General features: G+C 41.9%; 1 protein-coding gene across 3 annotated transcripts in view; it reads right to left on the reverse strand.

Annotated features, from left to right (window-relative positions):
* Window positions 1-22,702, reverse strand: part of YTHDF2 (YTH N6-methyladenosine RNA binding protein F2) — a 32,733-nt gene extending 10,031 nt beyond the window's left edge. Inside the window, exons 1-4 of one of the 3 annotated variants that reach the window (XM_045898275.3) lie at window positions 22,348-22,702; window positions 21,824-21,848; window positions 21,175-21,245; window positions 16,597-18,183 (exon numbers count right to left, since the gene is read on the reverse strand). In XM_045898275.3, coding sequence (XP_045754231.1) covers window positions 16,597-18,183; window positions 21,175-21,245; window positions 21,824-21,848; window positions 22,348-22,374 — 1,710 coding nt within the window. In that variant the 5' untranslated portion in view covers window positions 22,375-22,702. Of the gene's footprint in view, window positions 1-16,596; window positions 18,184-20,536; window positions 20,874-21,165; window positions 21,246-21,823; window positions 21,849-22,347 lie in introns of those variants that run through there. The other 2 variants (XM_045898274.3, XM_045898277.3) reach the window with 2 other exon arrangements.
* Between the last annotated feature and the right edge of the window lie 2,900 nt (window positions 22,703-25,602).

The following is a 25,602-nucleotide window of genomic DNA, read 5'->3' on the forward strand; positions in this document are numbered from 1 at the left end:
CAACCAGATACATAAATACTCTATTACTTACAGAGAAATACTCTATAAGTAATATCAACCAGATACATCATATGTAACATACTTTATAGAATCCTTTCCCCCATCCAAAAAAATGGATTACCTTTAAAAAATCAGCCTTTAAACATCTTAGTTTGGGCAACTTCAAGATGGCTAGTGGCCACTAAATATTACAGCTTAAAATTAACTCTCTAAAAAATTAACATTCTCTAAGAAAGGAAGATACAATAAAAAGGAACATTAAATAATGCAAAACTTAGGGGCACCTGGGTGGCACAGTTAGTTAAGCATCTGATTCTTGGTTTTGGTTCAGGTCATGATCTCAGGGTCCTGGGATGGAGACCCGCGTAGGGCTCTGCTGAGCAAGGAGTCTGCTTGATCTCTCTCCCTCTCCCTCCGCCCTTTCCACTTGTGCTCTCTCCCCCCCCTCTAAAATAAATAAATCTTTAAATAATGTAAAACTTAAAAACATTAGTGTCTCTTAGAAACAGCCACAATGTCTCTAAAAAGCAGATTATAACATCAAGTTACAGGGGCACCTGGGTGGCTTGGTCAGTTAAGCCTCCGACTCTTGATTTCAGCTGAGGTAATGATCTCAGGGTCATGAGATCCAGCCCCATGTTGGGTTCCACAATGGGCATGGAGCCTGCTTAAGATTGTCTCTCGCCTTTTGGCCCTCCCCTCACTTAAAAAAAATTTTTTTTTAAATAAATAACATCAAGTTACAGATGTAGGATATTAAGCCAAAGAGACTGCCACCTTTTAATGGAAAAGTATGGCAACTCATTAGAGACTCATAATACTGACAGATGACTAAAAATGGGCAAACTGCTGAAAATACCACAGTACTGAAAGGTTTAGCAAAATCGGCCAGGTTTATCAAACACATGTGAATTCTAACACTGCTTTTAAAGATGAAGTCTTTTTTTTTTTTTTTAAAGATTTTATTTTATTATTTATTTGAGACAGACAGAATGAGAGACAGAGAGCATGAGAGGGAGGAGGGTCAGAGGGAGAAGCAGACTCCCTGCCGAGCAGGGAGCCCGATGCGGGACTCGATCCCGGGACTCCAGGATCATGACCTGAGCCGAAGGCAGTCGCTTAATCAACTGAGCCACCCAGGCGCCCAAAGATGAAGTCTTGACACAAACAGGTTAGAGACTTTTGGGGGGAAGACAGGACTACAGTACAAAGAAACTTAGGAACCAAACTTACAGGAAAAATAAGTATGAGGAATTTGAGGTAAGAGGCATACAAAACACTTAATAATGATATACATAATCCAGGAGTTCTCAAACTTGAAAAATACAAGAGTCACCTATAGATAAGGGCTGATAAAATGCAGATTCCAAGGCCTTGCCTCCACAGATGCTCCTTCAGTAGGTGAGAAAGGACAAGAATCTGCAGTTTAAGTACTCACAGATGGTAATTTACGTAAACTGATAAACTTCTCAATCAACTTCTAATCCCATAAAAAAAATGCCTAGGGAGCTCACTAAATTAAATTTTTACTTTAATAAGTCTGTGTGTAGAGCCTAGTTACCAGTATTTCTGTAAATACACTTTCCAGATGACTCAAAGTTTATTTTATATCATTGTTACCATCTTTTTGTTTATACTCTGAAACACTCACCTAGGTCCACCCTGCTCCCCTCCCCATCCTTTCTGCAAGCTTAGGATTCCAAGTAAAGTAACATTTGCCATAAATGATTTGAATTACCCAAGAACTTGTCTGGGTTCTAGTTCTGGCTCTGCGACTAAACAGAATCTTTTTTTTTTTTTAATTTTTATTTATTTGAGAGAGAGAGGGAGAGAGAGCACAAGCAGGGGGAGGGGCAGAGGGAGAGAGAAGCAGACTCCCTCACTGAGCAGGGAGCCCAGTGCGGGGCTCGATCCCAGGACTCTGGGATCATGACCTGAGCCAAAGGCAGACTCCCATCCAACTGAGCCACCCAACTGTTTAGGTGCCCCTAAACATAAGTAATCTTGCAAATTTGTGTCAAAAATGAGAGTGAGACAGACTAAAACCTTCCCAATTTTATAACCTTTTCAGAGTACATTATGTCCAGAGCCATTTGTGTTCCCCCTTATTCCTGCTGCCTGTCATTAGCAGCCACTTTCACAAGCTTAGGCAGAGTAGATCCAATTAGCTCCATTTTGATGCTTGTGATGAGGGAAGTATAAACCTGAGGGCTTAAACAAAGGTTTAAAATTTCAATTAATTATGCTCTCCTCATATACCCTCAAAGAGGTGAATGGCATCAGTAGATAACAGAACATTGTTGTTAACTGTTTTGAATGATAAATGTGGGGGCGCCTGGCTGGCTCAGTCAGTACAGCATGTGACTCAATCTCAGGGTTGTGAGCTGGAGCCCACACTGGGTGTAGAGATTACTTAAAGATAAAATCTTAAAAAAAAAAAAAAAGAAAGAAAGAAAGAAAGATAAATGTGAAGATGCAGCAAAGCATAAGAACAAAAAAAGCTTTGGGGCAAAACAAATTCCAGCTCATCTACAACTTAGATCTTAGTGATCATGAGGAAGTTCTACCTTCTAAATCACAGTTCCCTAACTGTAAAATGAAGATAATCTTATAAAGACTACAAAAAGGGGGGGGTGCCTGGGTGGCTCAGTCGATTAAGCATCTGTCTTCGGCTCAGGTCATGATCCCAGGGTCCTGGGATGGAGCCCCGCATCAGACTCCCTATTCAGTGGGGACCCTGCTTCTCCCTCTCCCGTTTCCCCTGCTTGTGCTCGCACTTTCTCTGTCAAATAAATAAAATCTTCAAACAAACAAAAAGACTATTAAAAGGGATCAGAGACAAGATACGAAAAGTGCCTAATATATAGATGTCCCAAAAATGGCTAAATATGGGTATATACCTAAAGTACTAAGCGGAAAAAGCAGGACAAAATACTACACAGAACATGATTATTACTGTATAAACCACTTGCATAAGAAAAGCCAAGCAAAATGCCAAAACAATGAGTGATTTTGTCAGAGTAAAGAAATTATGGGTGACTTTTTTCGTTTTCTATACTTTTTATAATTTGATTTTACAATGAAAAATGCAAAGACAAAATTTGCAAATACTACTATAAAATTTGCACACTGGAAATTTTTCACATGCAAACACTTTAAAATTCTGTAAGCTATCCACACCCTGATTACCAAAAAAGTTCACATAAAGTCAAAAGTTTATATAAATCTACCTTTTCTAAATGGTTTCCTGTATTACATAAGTGATATGGCCAAATTTTTAATTTTGACATATATAGCGAAGTACTAAATATCTCATAAGAACCACCAGATCTGGGCGCCTGGGTGGCTCAGTCGTTAAGCGTCTGCCTTCGGCTCAGGTCATGATCCCAGGGTCCTGGGATCGAGTCCCGCATCGGGCTCCCTGCTCGGCAGGAAGCCTGCTTCTCGCTCTCCCACTCCCCCTGCTTGTGTTCCTGCTCTCGCTCTCTCTCTGTCAAATAAATAAATAAAATCTTTAAAAAAAAAAAAAAAAAAGAACCACCAGATCTTTTAATAGCAGTGCAAAAGAGTTGGAAAGATTAGTTGCCTGCCTCTTCCTTCCCCCCTCCCCCATATCTAACAGCTCAAACTTGGGGGTTTAGCCATTTTCTTCCTTCATCTTTCCACTATTTTTCCTATCCATCCTTCCAGACCCAACTCAAATACAATCCTCCATTAATATGTCTTGACTCTAGCCCTAACTGGTCTTGCTATTCTTTTCTTGTACACTTAGTCTCATACTGTAAAATTAGCATTTTAATATACACTGTCCTATACTGTTTCATTTATTGATATCTTCTCCCTATGATTAACTGGAGTTAAATCAGTTCAATCAGGAATTGTTTATTCAGCAAGAGATGAAAAGCATTAGGGCACTATTTACTGAGCTAGTTGTTATACTAGAAGAATCTGGTCCAGAGAAGGTGGCAGCATGCAAATTTAAACTGAATTACTTGCTTCTGTGGAGGAGAAAGGCAGAGGGACGATATGAGTTACCATACTCAGAGGTTTTCTCCTTGGTCATTTGCAGACTTGCAGGATTCAACGGTGAAGAAAGAGATTATTTTTGTTTGCCCTAATTCAGGAACAGAGCAATTTCCTCCTCTACTCTACGTGAAACTCCTGAGCAGCTACAACCAGCAGTCCTTTGTCACACTAGGGCAGTCAAAACCAATGCTGTGGCCTCCCCACCTTTTATGAGATAGTCTTCCTCATATCCCCATCCCCGTAGACCAAATAAACCAACACACCTAGATGAGATGCTGAAGCTGCAGGAGCTTACACTTCTTCAATTACAAAATAGACCCACCCCAACTTCCATGTACCATTCCTCCATTTTAAAAATTTCACATCATCCAATGGGTTCCAAATTATGCTTCAGAGGGGAGAGGCTTTGGGGATCTCCCGGGGGGGGGGGGGGCGGGCGGGGGGGGAGCGCCTAGCACCTAAGGTTAGCAATTCACAGGGTTCTGAGTAAGGTTTTGTTTGGGAGGAAAAGAAGAATTCACTCCTAAAAAGCCTGAAAACGGTTATAGGACTAATCTTTACTTCTGGCAAGTAAGCACAAAGGCTCACATCTGAGTAATTCTTGTTTTAAACTATTCAGAGTAGAGAGTAAATGATTCTAGAGTTGCTAACTATCCTTATCCCAAAATGGTGATGTTTGGAAAAACAGCAGTCCCCTCTGGATCAATCTTTAGCCATATCAAAAAAACAAAATACTGCAATTTTTTAATACCTATTGTATTTCAGACATTTTTATATGGTCTCATTTACCAAAACAGCCCATACTAACTAGATAAAAACTGGTCTTACTTCCAGCAGCTCAAACTTTACTGAATCTCTTTAAGGCCTGGAACACCTTGTGGGTGACGAAGAGTTGAAACAATATAGAAAAAAAAAATAAATGCAGAGTCTGTTGAGTAATGTATGGACACCAAAACCTTCAAATACCTAACAACAAAGCCCTCTCATGTTACTTTTATTCAACAGATAGCCATTGGCATTTCCAATCATCAGCTACCTCTCTGCAACCTCTGAATAAGTTGATTATACTCCACTGCTCCCTCTTTAACCCATCCTTTAAATTGTGTTACAGGGGTTCTTCCTTTGACCCTCTTCTCTTACTGTGTGTTGGCTCTAGAACCCCACTGCAGAAACAGGTCACCAGCTCTCCTTTCTCAGTTTATGTGACTTTACAAAATTATTCTTTTTTGTGCTTCAGTGTCTTTATCTGTAGAATTAGTTGCACCTACCTAACAATAATATAAGAATTAAATGAAAACTAACAAATACGTATTCAGGACAGAAGTGTGGTAAATACCATACAGTGTTCAATAATTTCAGCCATTATTTTTATGACCAATATTCTTGACCTCTTATACTCTTTCATGCCTTTGCCTCTACTGAAGTCTAAAAAAACCTTTCTTTCTTGAGCTCCAGACCCTACTATCACCCTACTGTCCCCCATAGGTACCCCTAACACTACCTCTAAAAGACAACACATCTCCAAACCCCCTAAGTTTAACCTGCTGCTCATCCTTTTTTTTTTTTTTTAAACAGTAACTAGTCAGGAAATATGTACATTCTTTAAATCCACCTTTCCCATCATTGTTTTGGTTCAGGTCTCATGGTCTTTTTCTTCCAAACCTGTTAAAGCCTCTGATTTGGTCTTTGAGCCACCTACACCTATCATTTACTAGATGAGCTTAGTTAAGTTGCTAACCTGAGTTTCCATTTTCCTATCAGTAACTATGAGACATGGCCTTCCAAGGTTGGTATGGGGATTAAAGGAAGACTATGAAAGTGGCTAACAAATCAGTGCTCAGTAAGCATTTCACCCTTCCCATCCTCCACACTGTCATTCCACATAATTCCCTTACAATCCAACTAAAACAGAAGTATATAATAAAAATGCAAAGCCCTGGAGTGCCTAGGTGGCTCAGTTGGTTAAGCATCTGCCTTCGGCTCAGGTCACGATCCTAGGGTCCTAGGAGCCTGCTTCTCCCTCTCCCACAGTCCCTCTCCCTGCTCATGCACACTGGCTCGCTCTCCCTCAAATAAAATCTTTAAAAACAAACAAACAAAAAAAAATTGCAAAGCCCCGGAGCACCTGGGTGGCTCAGTCGGTTAAGCATGTGACTCTTGATTTCAGCCCCTGAGATGGAGCCCTGCACTGAGCTCCACGCTGGGTGCGGAGCCTACTTTAAAAAAAAAAAAAAAAAAAGTGGGGGAAAAAAACAAAGCCCTTCATATACTGCTGGGCCCAACCAACCTCTCCAGCTTTACCAATTACTATTCTTTTCCACTTCTCATTATTCTGAAAACATAACCTGAGCATTCATGAGATCATGTTTATGAACATGCTGTCTCCTCTTCCTAGAATGCCCTCCCCACTTTTCTATCTGGCAAACTCCACATATTGGCCCATGGGCTTTGGGGCCTGAGAGAGTTCTGTATCTATTCAGATGTAATTCCAACATATTTTCATTTATCATTCATTAAGACAAAAGTGAAACGAAAATATGTCAGAACTTCACTAGTTCATCCATAATTTGAGCAACTTCTCTGCTAAACCGGGTAATACTTTTCAAATTCTGTAAGACTATTTTCTCAAATTTTTGTGCTATTCAAAATATGCAGAGCTACAGACATGACACACTTAAATTTAATCTGCATTAATATTTTCTCTATCACTTTAAGGCAGACAATTAACAAAAACCAAGTCCTGATTTGTATACATAGCATTTGTCAATTTTTTTTTTTTTTTTTTAAGATTCTGAGTGCCTGGGTGGCTCAGTTGGTTAAGCGACTGCCTTCAGCTCAGGTCATGATCCTGGAATCCCTGGATTGAGTCCCGCATCGGGCTCCCTGCTCGGCAGGGAGTCTGCTTCTCCCTCTGACCCTACCCCCTCTTATGTGCTCTCTCTCTCTCAAATAAAATCTTAAAAAAAAAATTAGCTTTTTTTTATGATTTTATTTGTCAGAGTGAGAGAAAGAGCAAGAGAAAGAAAGCATTCTAGTGCACAAGCAGGGGGAGTGGCAGGCAGAGGGAGAAGCAGGCTCCCCGCTGAGCATGGAGCCCGATGTGGGACTCGATCCCAGGACCCCGGGATCGTGATCTGAGCTGAAGGCAGATGCTTAACTGACTGAGCCACCGAGGCATCCCAGCATTTGTCAATTTTCATGGTGTAAATAACATGGCAGAGCTATGTATTATATATTGTTTATATACAATATTATATATCGATACAATAGATACAAATAATCTCAAGAGTGATAAATGTATTTATTATGGTTTAACGGTAACAGTAACTATATAGTAAGTTTATGTAGTTTAATTGTAATTTTATAATGTATTTTTTTTTTTAAAGATTTTATTTATCTGACAGAGCGAGAGAGACAGCTAGAGAGGGAACACAAGCAGGGGGAGTGGGAGAGGGAGAAGCAGGCTTCCCGCTGAGCAGGGAGCCCCATGTGGAACTCGATCCCAGGACCCTGGGATCATGACCTGAGCCAAAGGCAGACACTTAATGATTGAGCCATCCAGGCGCCCCTATAATGTATTTAAAAATACTTTTAATACAATGAATTTAATGTTATGTCATTTAATGATGATTTTTTTTTAAGATTTTATTTATTTGACAGAGAAAGAAAGAGCAAGAGAGGGAACACAAGCAGGGGGAGTGGGAGAGGGAGAAGCAGGCTCCCCGCTGAGCAAGGAGACCGATGCAGGACTCAATCCCAGGACCCTGGGATCATGACCTGAGACGAAGGCAGCCGCCTAACGACTGAGCCACCCAAGAGCCCCTGTTTAACAGCCAGGTTGCTAAATTTTTTTTTTTTTTTTTTTTTTTTAGATTTTATTATTTGAGAGAGAGAGAGAGCACAAGCTGGGGAAGTGGCAGAGGGGGAGGGAGAAGCAGGCTCCCTGATGAGCAGGGAGCCCGATTTGGGGCTAGATCCCAGGACCCTGGGATCATGACCTGAGCCAACTGAGCCACCCAGACGCCCTGCTAAAATTCTTAAAAGCTAAACAGCTCACAATTAGCCAGCTACACATAATTGACAACTGAAATACCAAACCACCACTTATTAAGCAATAAGAACTTACACAAATAACCTCTTTGAGGCTGCTGCTGCTTATGAGAATATACTAAACTTTTATATGCACTATGTGCCAAGCACTGTGCTATCACCTGAGTGCTTATTACTCATTCTGACATGGTTCAAATGTTATTTCCTCCATGAAGCCTTCCTTAATTTCCCCAAATTTATCACTCTTGTTCAGAAAACCATTTCTTCATTCCTCTATTACAGCTATTATCCCGTATTTTATCCATTTTATTGTCCTCTTTGCCTTCCTAAGGCAAAGATGGTACTTTGTTTATCAATTAACACAAACATTTGTTCAAAGATGAATACAAACAAAGGGCATGGTTCAAGGAGATCCAAATTCAGTGTCATCTATTCTCTTCCAGTCCTCCTCTAAGGAGGCTGCAGAAAGGCATTTTATCTATCCACAAAACAAGGAAGGTAATGAGTAACACAAATAGAATTTCCTTAACCCTTTTGTCAGAGAGACAAGTAAACTTATCTGCAAGACAGAAGTAGACATAAAGAGCCTTAGAATTTTACAAAAAGTTCAGGTTTGCCATCTCAATTAAAACAGGATACCCAGGGACGCCTGGGTGGCTCAGTCGGTTAAGCGGCTGCCTTCGGCTCAGGTCATGATCCCAGGGTACTGGGATCGAATCGCATCGGGCTCCCCTCTGCCTGCCACACTCCCCCTGCTTGTACTCTCTCTCTCTCTCTAGCAAATAAATAAATATTTTTAAAAAACAACAACAAAAAAACCCAGGATACCCAGCGTTCCATTAGTTCTGAAGAGGCAACTTAAACCAGTGGTGGGGGGTAGAAATACTATATGGAAAGGAACAATACGCCATGGTTATTTATTCTCTAAGCATTTAACAAGAAAATATATTTGGCTAAAGTGATGTTTTCTTTCTAACTTTTGTATCACAAATTTTACTTGGATGTTTTTAATTTTTTTCTCAAGTTGAAAATAGAGCAGGGGTGCCTGGCTGGCTCAGTCAGTGGAACATGTGACTCTTGATTTCGGGCTCATGAGTTAAAAGCCCCACATTGGGCACAGAACTTACTCAAAAAAGAAAAAGAAAATGGAGCCAAGGTTGACAGCTTCAAATATTTCCCAACAGGGGAGGGGAGTAAATGCCCAAATCAAAGGGTTAGGAGGAAGATGGCCATAAAGAAGAAAACAAACAAACCCAAAAAACTTCCTTATAAAGAGAAACACTGGGGTACCTAGGTGGCTCAGTCAGTTAAGTGTCCAACTCTTTGATTCTGGCTCAGGTCAGGATCTCAGGGTCATGAGATCTCTCCTGCTTAAGATCCTCCCTTCTCCCTCTGCCCCTCCCCCTCCTTTCTCTTAAAAAAAAGAAACAAACATTACTTGCACCAACACCATAGGAAAACTGGATTTTAAGAAAAAGGAAACACTTCTCTTAAATAATCATTTTTTATATTTTTTAAGCTTTTATTTATTTGAGAGAGAGAAAGAATGCGTGAGCGTGTGAACACAAGACCGGGGAGGAGCAGAGAGAGAGGGAGAAGCAGACTCCCTGATGAGCAGGGAGCCCAAAGTAGGGCTGGATCCCAGGACCCCGGGATCATGACCTGAGCCAAGGCAGGTGCTTAATCGACTGAGCCACCCAGGCACCCCCTCCTCTTCAGTATGTTTAAAATAACAATTTTTTCATTAATACTAATACAGTAAATATTTTTAAAAATAACTATCCATATACTTTATCTGTACTAAGATTTACTGGGAATGTATCAATCCTTTCTGTCATCCATGTCCTTCTAGCCTCAAGTCCTTTATTTTTTATATGTAATAAGTAATTAGGTCAAAAATTACAAAACAGAAATAACCTTCCTAAAAAGACCTTAGTTTAATAGCATCCATTCCTCTCTCCATGAATTTCAAATGTTATCTTGGGCTGGCTAACCCTCTTATTCTTGGTTTCTCTGGTCTAGACTATTCCACATATAAATCTTCTCCAAAACATATCTAATAAAAGTTCTTTTGGTCTCTTCTTGAAACCCTCCTGTGACTAAGAACTCCGTTTTTAGAAAGTTCTCCCTTCTATTTACAAAAATCTTCCTCCCTAGGGCGCCTGGGTGGCTCAGTTGGTTAAGCGACTGCCTTCGGCTCGGGTCATGATCCTGGAGTCCCGGGATCGAGTCCCACATCGGGCTCCCTGCTCGGCGGGGAGTCTGCTTCTCCCTCTGACCCTCCTCCCTCTCATGCTGTCTCTCATTCTCTCTGTCTCAAATAAATAAATAAAATCTTAAAAAAAAAAAAAAATCTTCCTCCCTAGAACCTCGATCCACTGGTTCTGGTGCTGTCTTCTGGCATGGAGAATAAACCTACCAGTCTTTTTTTTTTTTTTTTTTTAAGTGAGATCTATGCCCAACATGGGGCTTGAATTCGTGACCCTGAAATCCGGACGTCATGTGCTCTGCCAATTGAGCCAGCCTGACACCCCTAAACCTACCAGTCTTAAAGGCATTTGATAACGGCTATCATATTCCCCTTCCAAATCATCTCTTCTAAGCTAACCATTCTTTTTTTTTTTTTTTTTAAAGATTTTATTTAGGGGCGCCTGGGTGGCTCAGTTGGTTAAGCGACTGCCTTCGGCTCAGGTCATGATCCTGGAGTCCCTGGATCGAGTCCCGCATCGGGCTCCCTGCTCAGCAGGGAGTCTGCTTCTCCCTCTCCCACTCCCCCTGCTTGTGTTCCCTCTCTCGCTGTGTCTTTCTCTGTCAAATAAAGAAATAAAATCTTTAAAAAAAAAAAAAAAAAAAAAAAAAAGATTTTATTTATTTATTTGAGAGCGAGAATGAGAGAAAGAGAGAGCATGAGAGGGGGAGGGTCAGAGGGAGAAGCAGACTCCCTGCCGAGCAGGGAGCCCGATGCGGGACTCGATCCCAGGACTCCAGGATCACGACCTGAGCCGAAGGCAGTCGCTTAACCAACTGAGCCACCCAGGCGCCCCGTAAGCTAACCATTCTGATAAACACTAAGGGATATGATGAGAAACAAAATAATGTGTATGAAACACATCACTGGAAGAAGTGAGCTGTTATGTATTCAGCAATGGTATCTCTTATTACCATATACTGGTTCACCTTTACTTCTACAAGCTTCCCATTGCCTTCCACGCAAAGATAACAACAAAGAGAGCACTGGATGATTTATGGAATTGTTGAATCACCGCTATATTGTACACCTGAAACTAATCTAACACTGTGTTAACTAACTGGAATTAAAATAAAACTTAAGAAAATGTAACATCAAGGGCGCCTGGGTGGCTCAGTCGTTAAGCGTCTGCCTTCGGCTCAGGTCGCTGTCCCAGGGTCCTGGGATCGAGCCCCGCATCAGGCTCCCTGCTCTGCGGGAAGCCTGCTTCTCCCTCTCCCACGCCCCCTGCTTGTGTTCCCTCTCTTGCTGTGTCTCTGTCAAATAAATAAAAATCTTAAAAGAAAAAAGAAAAAAAGGTAACATCAAGAAGCTCCTCCATCCTGATTCAAATTAAATCTTACTCTTTCTATTAAACTCTAGAATTTTTTAAAACCAACTTTGTGCCTTTCTCAGTTTCCTTCTTTATCAAACTAACTGCATAAATATTTCACTCAATGTGTGCCTGGGTGGCTCAGTTGGTTAAGCGACTGCCTTCGGCTCAGGTCATGATCCCAGAGTCCTGAGATCGAGTCCCACATCAGGCTCTCGGCTCAGTGGGGAGCCTGCTTCTCCCTCTGACCCTCTCCCCTCATGCTGTTTCTCGCTCGCTCTCTAATAAAGTTAAAAAAAAAATTTTCATTCAACTCCCTTTTCCTAATCTAATCTCCAACAAGCTTCCACTGTGGAGAAACCCACTCCACAAATACCAATTAGACTTGCTCTTAAGTTGTACAGGACTTCTTGCTCCAAATTATTATCTACACAGTGTCACAGATGTGGGCTGTCCTGAATCTATGTTCATTCTTCCCCGAACACCTTTGGCTACCTTATACACATCTTTCAAGGCTCAGCTCAAAGATCACCTCTTCCAGGATTTCTTTTTTTTTTTTAATTTTTTTAAGATTTTATTTATTCACTTGAGACAGAGATACAGAGAGAGAGAGAGAAAGAGAAAGCATGAGCAGGGAGAGAGGCAGAGGGAGAGGGAGAAGCAAGCTCCCCGCTGAGCCAGGAGCCTGATGTGGGGCTTGATGCGGGGCTCGATCCCAGGACCCCGGGATCATGACCTGAGCCGAAGGCAGATGCCCAACCATCTGAGCCACCCAGGCGCCCCTCCAGGATTTCTTGTGACCAATTCACCCACACCCCAGGCTGGGTTAGGCAGTCCTCACTTCCAAACTGGCACCCTGTACATATCTTGAGAAAATACTTTGTTTTGTATGCTGACCTGTCACTAATGTAAGGCTCCCTGACAATACACTCCAGATTTCTCGGTGGTACCTAGCACACAGTAAAGAAAAGATATATAGCTTCTTCTCAATTCTTAAGCAGCATAATAAATCTTAAGTTTATCCAAACATACTCCAAGTCACTATTTTCAAGTCTTCTGCTTGAAAATAGGAGTACTTCTAGAGGTATTTAAGAAATATTGCTATTTTCACTTAATATCAATAACATTTTTAAAAATACACACCTTGAGCCATTATCACAATAATCACATCTTCTCTAGATCTTTCTCCCATTAGCTTTCCAGTTATTCAGAAAAATCATTTATCCAACTGCCTGAGACTGAGTCTAACACTGGGCTAGGCTTTAAGAAAATTAGGCAGTCTTTGGTCCCCTCTACTATTCTTATTTCTACCTATAGTTAAAAGGCTGGAAATATAAAAAAATTTAACCAACTATTACGAAGTTTATAAAAACATATTGCATCATTTATGCAGGAAATAACTCTCCCTTTATGCGAGGCTATTCTCAAGTTGAAACAAAGAGGTTAACTCACTCTTGTCTTCTTTTGACAATAATTCTTTCAAAAAAATCTTTCAGAAACAAAAAGGCCCATATGGTAATATACAGCACAGCCAAGACCTTCAAAAAGCACAGACCCTTTGAGCCAGCAGTAACACTGAAGGACAGATGTGAATCAGTATTTTTATCAATGGATGTTCACTGCAGTGTTATTTTAGCTGGAAAAAAATATAAAGAAGCTGACAAATGTAACAATTAAGGATTGGTAAATTATAATAAATCTATGCTAGACTAGTATGAAGCCATCAAAAGTGATGTCATAGTAGAAATATTTAATGATTAGGGAAAGGTTCTAAATAAATGCAGAAAACAGGTTACAAAATATTACCTGAAGTGTACAACAGAGTAAACCACATATGGAAGATACCCCTAAAATCTGCTGAAGTTTCAAGCTGGAGAGATCCAATGCTTAAAGGTTCTATGATACTGAATAACAACATGGAACAGAACAAGTCAGTAACAGTAGCCAAAAATGGCTATAGTTCTGCTTCAGTGTGTTCCACCAAGACACATGCCCAATCATGGAACTTTAGAATAGCTGTGACATCATTTTCAGGATGAAGCTTAATTATTTCCCCACTTACTGAGTTACCATGCCCATCTGGCACCATTTTTTGCAATTTTGTAAATAATACAAAAGTGCACATACAAACACCCCACCTAAAGAAGTCTACTGCCTCAATGAGCTAACAGTTTGACTCCCACGAAACTTGTCTTGGAAGCCTAATAAAGACTGGCTGTACATCAGTTATGTAAGAATGTTAAGGATAACAGTGGGCAAGAGAAGTAAGGCAATACTGACTGAAATGGTAACTGGGTTTAGAAGCAATTATAGGGAACTTCCTGAAACCCCAGCAATCTCTTCTCACAGAAGGTAAACTAAAAAGTAATCTGATACGAGTATAATCGAGGCTTTATTTTTTTTATTTTTGGTGGTTTGTTCACCAGCCTGAGAACAATTAGTATAGTCATTCATCAAAAGTCTTTATGGAATGGCTTTAAGAAAGATCCATTAGTTGGCTTAACAAAGACCCTAAACCTTGATTATTACTACTCACTATGAAAACATCACAAAGCTGGTCAATTCCAACATGTGAAATCTTACACCTCCTTATGAAGTTGAATTAATATTCGCTGAACCACTCAAGTGAATTTAATACAAACATAAACTTGATTAAAAGTCTACATAAATTAACAGCCCTGGGGCGGCGCCTGGATGGCTCAGTAGTTAAGCGTCTGCCTTCGGCTCGGGTCATGATCCCCGGGTCCTGGGATTGAGCCCCGCATCGGGCTCCCTGCTTGGCGGGAAGCCTGCTTCTCCCTCTCCCACTCCCCCGCTTGTGTTCCCTCTCTCGCTGTGTCTCTGTCAAATAAATAAATAAAATCTTTTAAAAAAATAAATTAACAGCCCTCAAATTTGCTACTTCATTTTTAATTCCAAGTTTCCCCACAAGTTCTAACGCATACAAGTTGATCATTTATGCTGTACATTCCTGAAAACACATTCCTATCTTTGTCAGGGATTCCTATTTTTATTTTTCTGCCTTCCTATTTTTAATCACAAGATGTAGGACAGAACTTTGCAGATGAAAGCAAGCAGATGCATAATATGGGACTGATATTATGCATGTTTCAAGTGGTTAAACTAAGCACCTGGATGCCCCTCATACACATTAATAATCTGCTATGAAACTACACGATGCTTAAAAGGTCATGGCGTCCCATCCTTGAGTTCCTCTAGATAAAGGAGCCTGTTAAAACATCTTTAGAGCTTTTCAGATGTCTGGTGAAAATAATGAGTAAACAATTTTCCTCAAGATTATGGCACATTTTAAGTTAAACTGTTCAACTTTGGGGAATGGAAAAGAGGAATTTAAAGGACAAAAAAGAGCTTTTTCTGGACTTTTCAGTAATGTGGCTCTATACTTCTAGCATCACTGACAAACACATCTCCATTTTTTATTCATCTGCACACACTAGAAGGTAAAATGGCAACCATCCTGCTTTAATTGGAAGACTATGCACACCTCTGTGTTATAGAGGTGGAGAATCTAACCAAAGAGCCCTCCTTCTTCTGCTCAAAAAATAAGCTTTTACAGAGGCATAACAAGTGCCTCAGAGCCTAGATCAAATATATAAAATCTCTATGAATTCGTGACAAATATAAGAAAAATATATTTAGGGGCTCCCGGGTGGCTCAGTTGGTTAAGCATCTGCCTCCGGCTCAGGTCGTGATCCCAAAGTCCTGGGATGAAGCCCCGCATAGGGCTCCCTGCTTAGCAGAAAACCTGCTTCTCCCTCGCCCTTTGCCTGACACTCCCCCTGCTTGTGCCGCACTGTCAAATAAAAAATCTTTAAAAAAAGAAAAACATATTTACATAAGCTTAATAGGCTTTATTTTACATTTGAAGCTAACCACTTAGGATTCTCTCAATCATTAATAAGTCCTAGATAACACATGCTCTGCACCAACCAGTATTTCACCATTCTCTATGGTCTTAAAGTTTACATTCACTCAATACACACAGACCAAGCATTACCAACACTTTCCAATAAATTCCAACTCTTTAGTTTGGACCTATTCTCCATCCCTCTGCCCAAGATTGTCATTTGTTACAGAAGGGAAACAAGAGAAGGTTACTCGGGCGCCTGGGTGTCTCAGCTGGTTAAGCGACTGCCTTCGGCTCAGGTCATGATCCTGGAGTCCCTGGATCGAGTCCCGCATCGGGCTCCCTGCTCGGCAGGGAGCCTGCTTCTGCCTCTGACCCTCCCCCCTCTCATGTGCTCTCTCTCTCATTCTGTCTCAAATAAATTAATAAAATCTTTAAAAAAAAAAAGAGAAGGTTACTCTTCAGGAATACAACAGAATTTTAAAAGCAAGAGATCAGCTTTTTCTGATTATCTGTTTTCCAAGTTTTATATAATACACACTACCTTTTCAAATGGGAAAAGGGTTTTGGAAAAAGTAATTAAGCAGAACACTAAGAAGGACAGGAACAAGGAAAAAGTTCTGAAAAATACCCTAATACTGCCCATAGTCAGAGGCAAGCAGAAAGCAATGTCAGGGCTTGGTGACACACCAACTCCTGACTTAACCACCTTATCTGAGTTAGGCCAAAAGTTAATTATAACAGAACTTTTACCTTTTCTCTGCCATATTACAGCCTCAATCCTTTCCTACTTGAATTTCCATAGTTCTATCACTTCAATTAGTCCTTTTGCATTTCTTCTGGCCTTGTTCACCTCTTTTGCATCATTTAAATTCAGTTTCTCTACAGTTTGTGCCTTCCATTAATTTAAGCTCATATTTCTACAAACTAAGTCAAACAGTAACACCAATTATACTTCTATAAAGGCTTGAACTGTTAAGTGATACGTTTGTTATTTACAGAGCGTTTATTAACCATTCAGAAGAATACCTCTCCTGTTCTCTCTAGTTCCTTCTCCTTCCCTGAAAGTCTTAAGAATGGTAAACTAGTTACCTTTTTAACACTTTCTTCTTCCTCCTGGCGTTTCTCATAGTGTGAGAAGTCATCAAAAATCGAAGTGGTGTGCTTGTAGCTGGCTATGATTTTCAACACCTGCTTAGCCTTTTCCAGAGGCACTTCCTGAGTGTCCCTGGAGTTGGTCACTGGTTTATTCTCGTTGTTCTCTAGGCGAATGTGTCGCAGCTGGCTATTGGGAACGTCCTTCACAAAAATCCACCTGACATCAAAACGACCCTTCCATTTGTCCTGGGACCACACACCTGCACATGTGTTGTAGTCCACAGCAGATTTCATTTCTGCAACGCCACAGAAGTGTCCACTGCCGTTGACACTGAAAAGTAAGTAAACGGGGCCTTTCCCGTTCATGGAGCGATAAGCAGCATCCAGTCTCTTGTTACCGTGCTCTGTGCTGCACCAGATATTATACTTAATGGAACGGTGGATATCGTCCTCAGAGTAGCTCTTAATGATGAAAACCCGGCCATGTTTCAGATTCCAGTCAAAATCCTTGGGGTTATAGTTATTAATGGACCGCAGCTTCTCCAACACTGGGTGAGGTTCTGAAGGAGTAGATCCAGATCCAGCCTGAGACTGTCCTACTCCATTACCATCCACCCCATTATGACCGAACCCACTGCCACGGTTCCGAGGTGCTACCCAGCGGGTTGGCTGAGTTGCCTGTTGCTGGACTGAGAGCTGGGCAGGCTGTGGTGGAGGTGGGGGCAATGGCTGTGTCTGTTGCCCCACTGATGCCTGAGCCACTGGTGGGCTATTGTTAGCCTGCTGACCTACAGGCTGAGGAGACCCCTGGGTTGGCTGCTGACCTATATTCTGAACCAAAGCCTGTGAGGGGGCTTTTGCCACAGGACCCTTATTATCCCAAGTTCCAATATCCATGTTATGTTTTATTGGGGGTGGTGGAAGACTTGACCCTGCAATGCCATTCTTGGTCTTCAACTTAGGTTGCTGTTTCGCAGGCTTGCTAGCAATATCAGCCCAAGATGCTGGTTTTGGAGGAGCAATGGTAGCTGGAGGCAAACTATTGGAAGCCACGATGTTACCAGTAATGGACCCACTACCAACTGCAGAACCTACAACTTTTGGAACATTGCTTGCAACTTCTGTGCTACCCAACTTCAGTGCTGCCATCCCTTGGTCTATAGTATTCATGCCAGGAGCCTTATTGAGGGTCTCACTGGCAAAAGCTGACTGTCCATCAATCATGGCTCCACCTAAGGAGCTAGGTGCATAAGCATAATTGCTACTATATCCAGAGCTCTGAGTAGACTGTCCCTGAGAACTGTTATTTCCCCAAGCTGAGAAGTCAATCCCACTGGGAAAGAAATTAAAACCATGCTGACCAAGAAATGGAGTGCTACCTAGGGCTCCTGGTTGTCCAAACATTGCATCTGGTAGGAAGTGAGGCTCTCCGTTGCTCAGCTGTCCATAAGAAGTTAGATAGGGCATGGCTGTATCACCCCCAGTAGACCAAGCGGCTTCACCCAAAGAATAGGAGAAGCCAATGGAGGGACTGTAGTAACTGGGTAAATAGGAATCTGACATGGCAGTATATGCATTATTCTGTGGAAAGGAAAAAAAAAAAAAGGCAAATCAAAACAAAACACAAAAATTAATAAAACAACAATCATGACATTTCCTCTCCCAACTATTCATCCAATTCAAATTCAACTAAAAAAGCAAGTGACCATTTCAGGTAGTCTCTTCCCATAAACTTGCTGGAATTCTTATACTGTAAGAGATTTTGGTTTCACAATTGAAAAGTTTAAACATTTCAAGTTAAACTGACATACAGTTTAGGCCTTAACTTAAGCACTATACAGTTAAGGACATACTTACAGGCCTTAACTTTAGCACTATAATTCAAAAAAAGGAAAACCCAACATCTCACCAACAGAAGTGTTGAGATGATGGCTTTTATTAAAACCAGTTCTCTCTGGATTTAAGGAGTGCGAATTTTGGCAGATCAGAGGAGTGTTCCTAAGAGTTTCCTATCAAAACCATACTACTCTAACAGATAAAACAACACAAAAAGAACTGGAAATTTCAGGTTCTATCCCAAAAATCTGTGCAGCCTTCCTCAACCATAAACCAAGGTTCATTACACCTAGTTTACATTGTTAGCCTCTTAGCAAACCATTTGGGAACATCAATAGATGCCACTATTTAATTATAACCTGGAAAGGAAATGCACAAGAGCTTCCAGAGCTTAAAACTAGAAAAATGTTGCTACCTGTTCTACTTCACCTAAAATGGCTCTAAGTTCAAATGTACACCTGACTTTTCCATTAAAAGTAGAATTCCAAAAACATTGTAAAGTCTGTATCTTTAAGAATTAGTCTAAGGAATAACCAAAAACATAAACTTATACTCAACTAGTCAACACATTAGAAGACAGACTGCATTGCAAAAACCTCAATCATTCTTGACCTAAGTTTGCGAACAGTATTTTAACTTTTTTATAAATGCTATAACTCACAGAATAGTCCCTTAAGTGAGAAGCTGGAGATATAAAAAGACTGGTCTGTACAGGTATGGATACAGCTCAACTCAAAATAGACTACTCTAACTTCAAAATAGCTCTGGTACAAGAGTACTCTTATCTTGATGAGCACTGAGTAATATATGAAATTGTTGAATCACTTTACTGCACTCCTGAAACTAATATAACACTATATTAACTACATTGGAATTAAAATAATAGCTCTGGTACATAAGAATCCATTAACCAGTGAATAAAGAATTTCGTTCTTAAGAAGCTTGGATGACCATAAGTATGTCAGGCCTTAAATCTGTATTACCAAAGCCAACAGTACTTCTCCCTAGCCAAACACAGCTCTTGAAAATTAAATGTTTCAACTAATGTGGTTTGATAAAATGGTGCTTTTCTCTGCCAAATTCTCCTTACCAAAAAAAAACAAAAACAAAAAAAAACCTAAGTCTTTCACACATACCCTCAAGTGTAAGAGAAGTCTATTTCTTGAAGACAGTGTTAAAATTTTAATAGACTCAAATCCATTATGAATAAGAAATTCAGTCTATAATCAATGGATTAAGCCTGAAGAATTATATATAATATAAAGTGATGAATAATGGTTAAAAAGTACATGAATTACTCTTGACAAACTACAAAGGACAAAGATTCTGAAGTTATCCGTCTATTCAACCATGATTTCTACTCCCACCACCCCCAGCCCCGAATTTTTTAAAGACATTTAAGCTTTAGCTTACTTGAGAAGTAAAAACATGCACTTAGTATCACACGTTATACCATTATATAGCTGAATGCCTACACCTGAACTGGCAGGTTCCCACATGCCCCTGAACTCAAAAATCTGAATTACACAATGTTTCACAAGAACTACCTAGAATTATGTTTCCAAATGCTCCCACTCTCCCTGTTATAATGATTATGTAAGCAAACTACTTCAATAGCAGGAACCTATAAATAGTTCATTCCTCTACTTCCTTCCTACTTTTCCTGATTAACTGGTTGACTTTTCTGAAAACTTTTCCCAATCACTTGCTTAAGTGGTTTCTATACTCTCAGTGGAGAAAATTTTACATGAGGGATCTAAAAGTTTTATGCAAGAATTAGGTCCAAATATGGGCATGCACCAATATGTCAAGTTTTCAAAACTATTGTATCTATCGTATGGCATCCACTCAGAATTTATATAAATGTCTCATATGCTTTTTCATTTTTTAGGGTATCTTAGGTGAGTTACTGTAAGTTTTCCTTTTGGTTTATTAATCTGTGGGTTTATATTTATTAGCTACAACCTTATGATTTTTATCTTTGGGACCCATGATATTAATACAAAAGAAGTGACAAATCAAAGTAGTTTCTACATGCACAGAACATGTTAATATATGAACCTATATAGACCTAAAAGAAATTAGAAGAAAAAGTTACATGGCAAAAACCTCAATCATTCTTGGTCTTCATTTGTGCTAAACAGTATTTTATCTTCCTTTAACTCCATTTTATAAATCCTGTAGCTCCTATAAGAAACCAGAGGTGTACAAAGTTGGTCTCTAAAGATAGAGATACATCTCAACTTGAAAAAGGAATACCTAGGTCCAAAAGTTAGGATAACCTAACAACCCACTAACTAGTGACCAGATGAAAAGGAAGATTCCAGTTTCCGCAGCACTGAATAAAGTTCAGGTGATTTTTTATTAGTTTTTTCCCCATCACATATACATCCAGTTTTCCTAAAAGAAAAAGGTTTGGGGGGTAAAAAGTCAGAATACTTAAACTGGAAAGTATTCTTCAGTTTTGCACTGTTACATTCTTGGTAAGAAAAATTACTAACAGGTGCTGTTAGTATACTCTAAGATGCTACCACTTCTAATCTCAGAATATGCTTGCTGTCAACAAAGATGGAAATCTTAACAGTCTATAACATTTCAGTAACTCCGTTTACAACACATGGACTGGTATTAAGTCACCCCCTGAAAATGAAATTCATCGATAAGGCAGAGAAAAAAATACGGTATATTACACTCTTTGATCAGGCATGTAAATGGTTAACTACTCACGGGCCTTGCCTGTGGACTCAAGTAAGGTTCAAAATCATCATCATTTAATCCATCCTTTTGATGTACAGATCCATTTTGTACTGAAGGGAAAAAATTCAAATAAATCAGGAGTGTCTCAATCGTACAACCTACCTCCCAAATTAAGCAAATATATTCTAACCAAGAAATACCTTACTAAACACAGCAAATAAGTTTGAATTTCAGAAAAACAGATAAAGAGAAGAGTGAATGCTGAGCAATATTCGTCAATGAAAACGTCTCCCTCCACCCCGAGCAAGTTGATCTAAAAAGGTCATTTTATTGGCTCCTCTAGATTTCAATTCCCTCCCGCTTCCCCTCCCCCATCACATGTGAGTACTTCCAGAGTGTGATCCACGAGGATGAAAAACAAAGGCCTTCTAAGACCTACAGGAAACTAAGGACCTGGGACATTTCAAAACCGAATCCACCCCCACCCTTAATGAATTACTCCTTGTTCACTGAAAAGCTGTTCGCCAGCTGCAAGAACACACCAAAAGGGTCAAATACTTAAGTGTGAGGCACCTGCGAACTAAGCGGCTTCCGAAAGGTCCTCTCCCCGGGGCGCTTCCCGGAGACCCCGCCCCCACTACTCGGCGTCCCCCTCCCGGCCTAGGGCCACCGGCGGAGCCGGGCTCACCTTTGTTTCCTTGACCTTTTGGTCTCTGCGGGCGAAGAAAACGTCGCCGAGCAGCAAGTCGTCCGAGGAAGAAATGGAAAAGGAAAGACAAATTAAAGCCGGGCCCGGGAAGGGAATAAAAGAGCAGGCCTGAGGGGAGGCGTCAGGAATGATGGTGAGGGGGAGGCTGAAAATGGGAGGCGGGGAAAAGCGCAGGCCGGCGGGGCCCGCGGAGAAAAAGCGGGGGACGCGCCAGAAACAACGCGAGGGGACCAGGGCTTCAAGGAAGGGGAAGGAAACAAGGAAGAAAACGAGGCCCGCTGAGAAGAGGGGGCGCGGCGCGGCCGGGGGGCTCCGAGGCCGGGGGAGAAGCGCGGAGAGCGGGCTGAGGGCGAGGCGCTGGGCGCGGCCGGCCTGAGAGGCCCGAAACCCGGCCCGCAAGAGGCGCCGCCTCGGCTCGGCCCGACCGGGGGCGGCGGGCCCGGGCCTAGTCGGGCTCCCTCTCGCCTCACACAATGGCCGAGGCATGCGGGCCGGGCCTGTACCTGCTCCAAGAGGCTGCTAGCCGACATGGCTCTCGGATCCTCGCGGGTGGCGACAGCGGTGGACTCTCGTCAGGGCGGCGGCGACGGCGGATGAGCCCTGGCGGCGGGAGCAGGCGGCGCGGTGGCGGCTTTTGTCCCTGACACTCGGGGGCCTCGGCGGACGCAGCGGAGACACAGCGCGCGGCTCGGGCTCCGGCTCCGACTCGGCGACGCTCTAGCCCGAGAGCTCAACGCCCGTCTCTATGCCTTTACGCGCGCTCCCGCCCCTCGCAGCCGAAATAAGGGCGCCGAGCGGCGGAGGCGGACGGCGCGCGCGGCGCGAGGCTGACTCTCACATTCACTCACCCACGCGGAAGGGGCCCGGCGCGAAGCACTCCGGGAAGGAAGGAACGAGGCCGCAGTGCCCTCTGGTGGTCTGGAGGAGCGGAAGCGGCGAGTGCGGCCTCCCCGCCCCCACCGCCTCCGGATTGGGGCCTATAGGAAGGTGGGGGCGGCCAGGGTCGCGCCACGAGGTTTTTAATAACACACCTGGAGAGAGTAGCTTTAGCTTGAGAAAACCCACAAAAGCCGGTTTCTCAATGAAGAAGCGACCCCCGGAGGGCGAGAGACCTCAAAATAAACCTGCCTCCCGGCTGCAAATGGCACCCCACCCCCATGGGGGGGGCACCCTGAGAGGGGTCGCAGCCCCCAGGGAAACTTCATGGTGGCCCTGCCCCGAGAAATTCACACCACCGCCACTGCCAGCAGGAACCTGGTTATCCTCCTCTGTTGGACTGCAAAAGAGTGCCCAGAGAACAAAAACATCCACAAAAAAATCTGGTACCCTGCAAAAGAGATTTGAATAACACACCTGGAGAGAGTAGCAGAGAGGACAATCTACAGCTCTTTTTTTAGGGAAGTCGTTGGCCACCGCGATAATCTGTTAAACTGTGGCCTTTATTTCGAAGAAAAACACACCTCATACATCTACACAAAATGTTCCGTGTACTTTCAACAAGTCCCAAGAATCTATAAATCTATGGACTTCAAGAGAGAATGTCTTTATCTGGGGAAGGAGAGAAATTAACTCTATTTGAATACCTCCTGTGGGTTAGGTTTTGTTGATAGGTGCTTTCAAACATTTCAAAGGTAGCGGCACCTTCCAAATAATCTTCAGTCTCTCTGTTTGACAACTGGGGAAACAGAGAGGTCAAGCAATGTGCCCAAGGTCGCAAAGCTATTAAATAGTCATGTGTACCTGACACTAAGAGAAACATAATAGGGTCCCTCCACCCCCCACAAGAAATCCTGTATTCAGGAATCAAAATCCAGAGGAGATCCATAATATGGGCAAAAGCATTTTTAATCAGCAGCAAACCCAAACTCATGCAGGGATATTTGATCCTAGGACAGCCCATCTCCTAATAGCTTTTATTATTGCAAATAGTAGTAAACAGATAAATAATGCAGTATTAAGGGTCAACCTGATACTATTCACTCTCTGGAAACAGGAGGCTTTGGTGGACTCTAGTAAAATAAATGATAACACAGGATCTTGGATTTTGGCATTAGGATTTTGCTCAAAGTGCTCAAAGCATTTTTTCTGCCCATAATCATATTTATAGTTGGAAAGAATAAGGTCAGGCACCAATATGTGATGGTTCTGGTAGAGACAGTAAAATGTCAAGTATCAGAGCATAGATCCCAGATAGGCAATAAAAGAAACGTAGTAATCCTTTTTTTTTTTTTTTAAGATACTCAGCCAGTTAACTCCATAGCCCAGATTTTTGTATAAACTGTAAGCAGTTGCTTACACTTACCCTCGAAAGTGGTACGATACGATGAAAAGAGGATTGACCAAGAATCATGTCCTGGGAAGGGGAGGGACTAAATACTGGCCTCACCACCAGATTTGTAACATGAGGTAGATTACTAGACCTCTCAGAGATTCCCTCATTTGATAAAGGTAAAATAATATCTACCTAACAGTTTTGTTTTGAAGAAAAGGTTTAAAAAAACAACAACACAGAAACAAGTCTGGTACACTGCAGACTCCTTTCCTATAATCCATTAAGGGATAATAGTGAAAATTCCCTCCTTCCAATGACATTTCTAGTGCCCGAAATTTTTCTTACAATAGTTCCCCCTTATCTGAGGTTTCACTTTCTATGGTTTCAGTTACCCATGGTCAACTGTGGTCCAGGTCAGATGATTCTTTGGACGTGTGGTCAGAAGATCAACAGTAGCCTAACGCTAGGTTACAATACCTACATCGTTCACCTCACATCATCTCATCACGTAGGCATTTTGTCATCTCACATCATCACAAGAAGGGTGAGTATATTATAATATTTTGGGGGGTTACTATTTATTTATGACAAATATCCCACATCCATAATCCTCTCCTGTCAGAAGTTCTTTGAAATGATGCCATCAGCCTTGGCCAGTCAGAGGATGGAGTCATCTGACTCACCTAACCTGTGAATGGCCTTCCAGGTAGCATAGGTTTTTAACTGGCCGTTTGAAGCACGCCCGGGTGGCTCAGTCGGTTAAGCGGCTGCCTTCGGCACAGGTCATGATCTCAGGGTCCTGGGATTGAGCCCTGCGTCAGGCTCCCTGCTCAGTGGAGAGCCTGCTTCTCCCTCTCCCTCTGCTCCTCCCCACTGCTCGTGTTCTCTCTCTCTCTCTCAAGTAAATAAAATAAAGTCTTTAAAAAATATAAAATAACTGGCCGTTTGAAACTGCCTGTCACCTTGTTAACCTCAGCCATGTTCATCTGGATGGACGTGTGCTCCTCAACGCTGATGACACAGTAGCTGGCAGAGCATTTCTGTAACAGGTACAGGTCCACAAACTTGCTGGCATCCTACTGCGTGTCCAAGATGTGCCTACTGCCGGGCGCCTGGGTGGCTCAGTTGGTTAAGCGACTGCCTTCGGCTCAGGTCATGATCCTGGAGTTCCTGGATCGAGTCCCGCATCGGGCTCCCTGCTCAGCAGGGGGGTCTGCTTCTCCCTCTGACCCTCCCCCCTCTCATGCTCTCTGTCTCTCATTCTCTCTCTCAAATAAATAAATAAAATCTTAAAAAAAAAAAAAAAAGATGTGCCTACTGCCACCACCACGACTGCCAGTGCAGAAAGCTACAATTAGATATTTTTGAGAGACCACCTTCACATAACTTTTATTACAGTACATTATTATACGTGTTTTATTATTGTTGTTAATCTCTTGTGCCTAATTTATGAATTAAACTTTATCATTAAATAAATAAACTTTAT

Source organism: Mirounga angustirostris, unplaced genomic scaffold, assembly GCF_029215605.1.
Source record: "Mirounga angustirostris isolate CCGP_5_RB_7025 unplaced genomic scaffold, mMirAng1.0.hap1 SCAF_4, whole genome shotgun sequence".
Taxonomy (NCBI): domain Eukaryota; kingdom Metazoa; phylum Chordata; class Mammalia; order Carnivora; family Phocidae; genus Mirounga; species Mirounga angustirostris.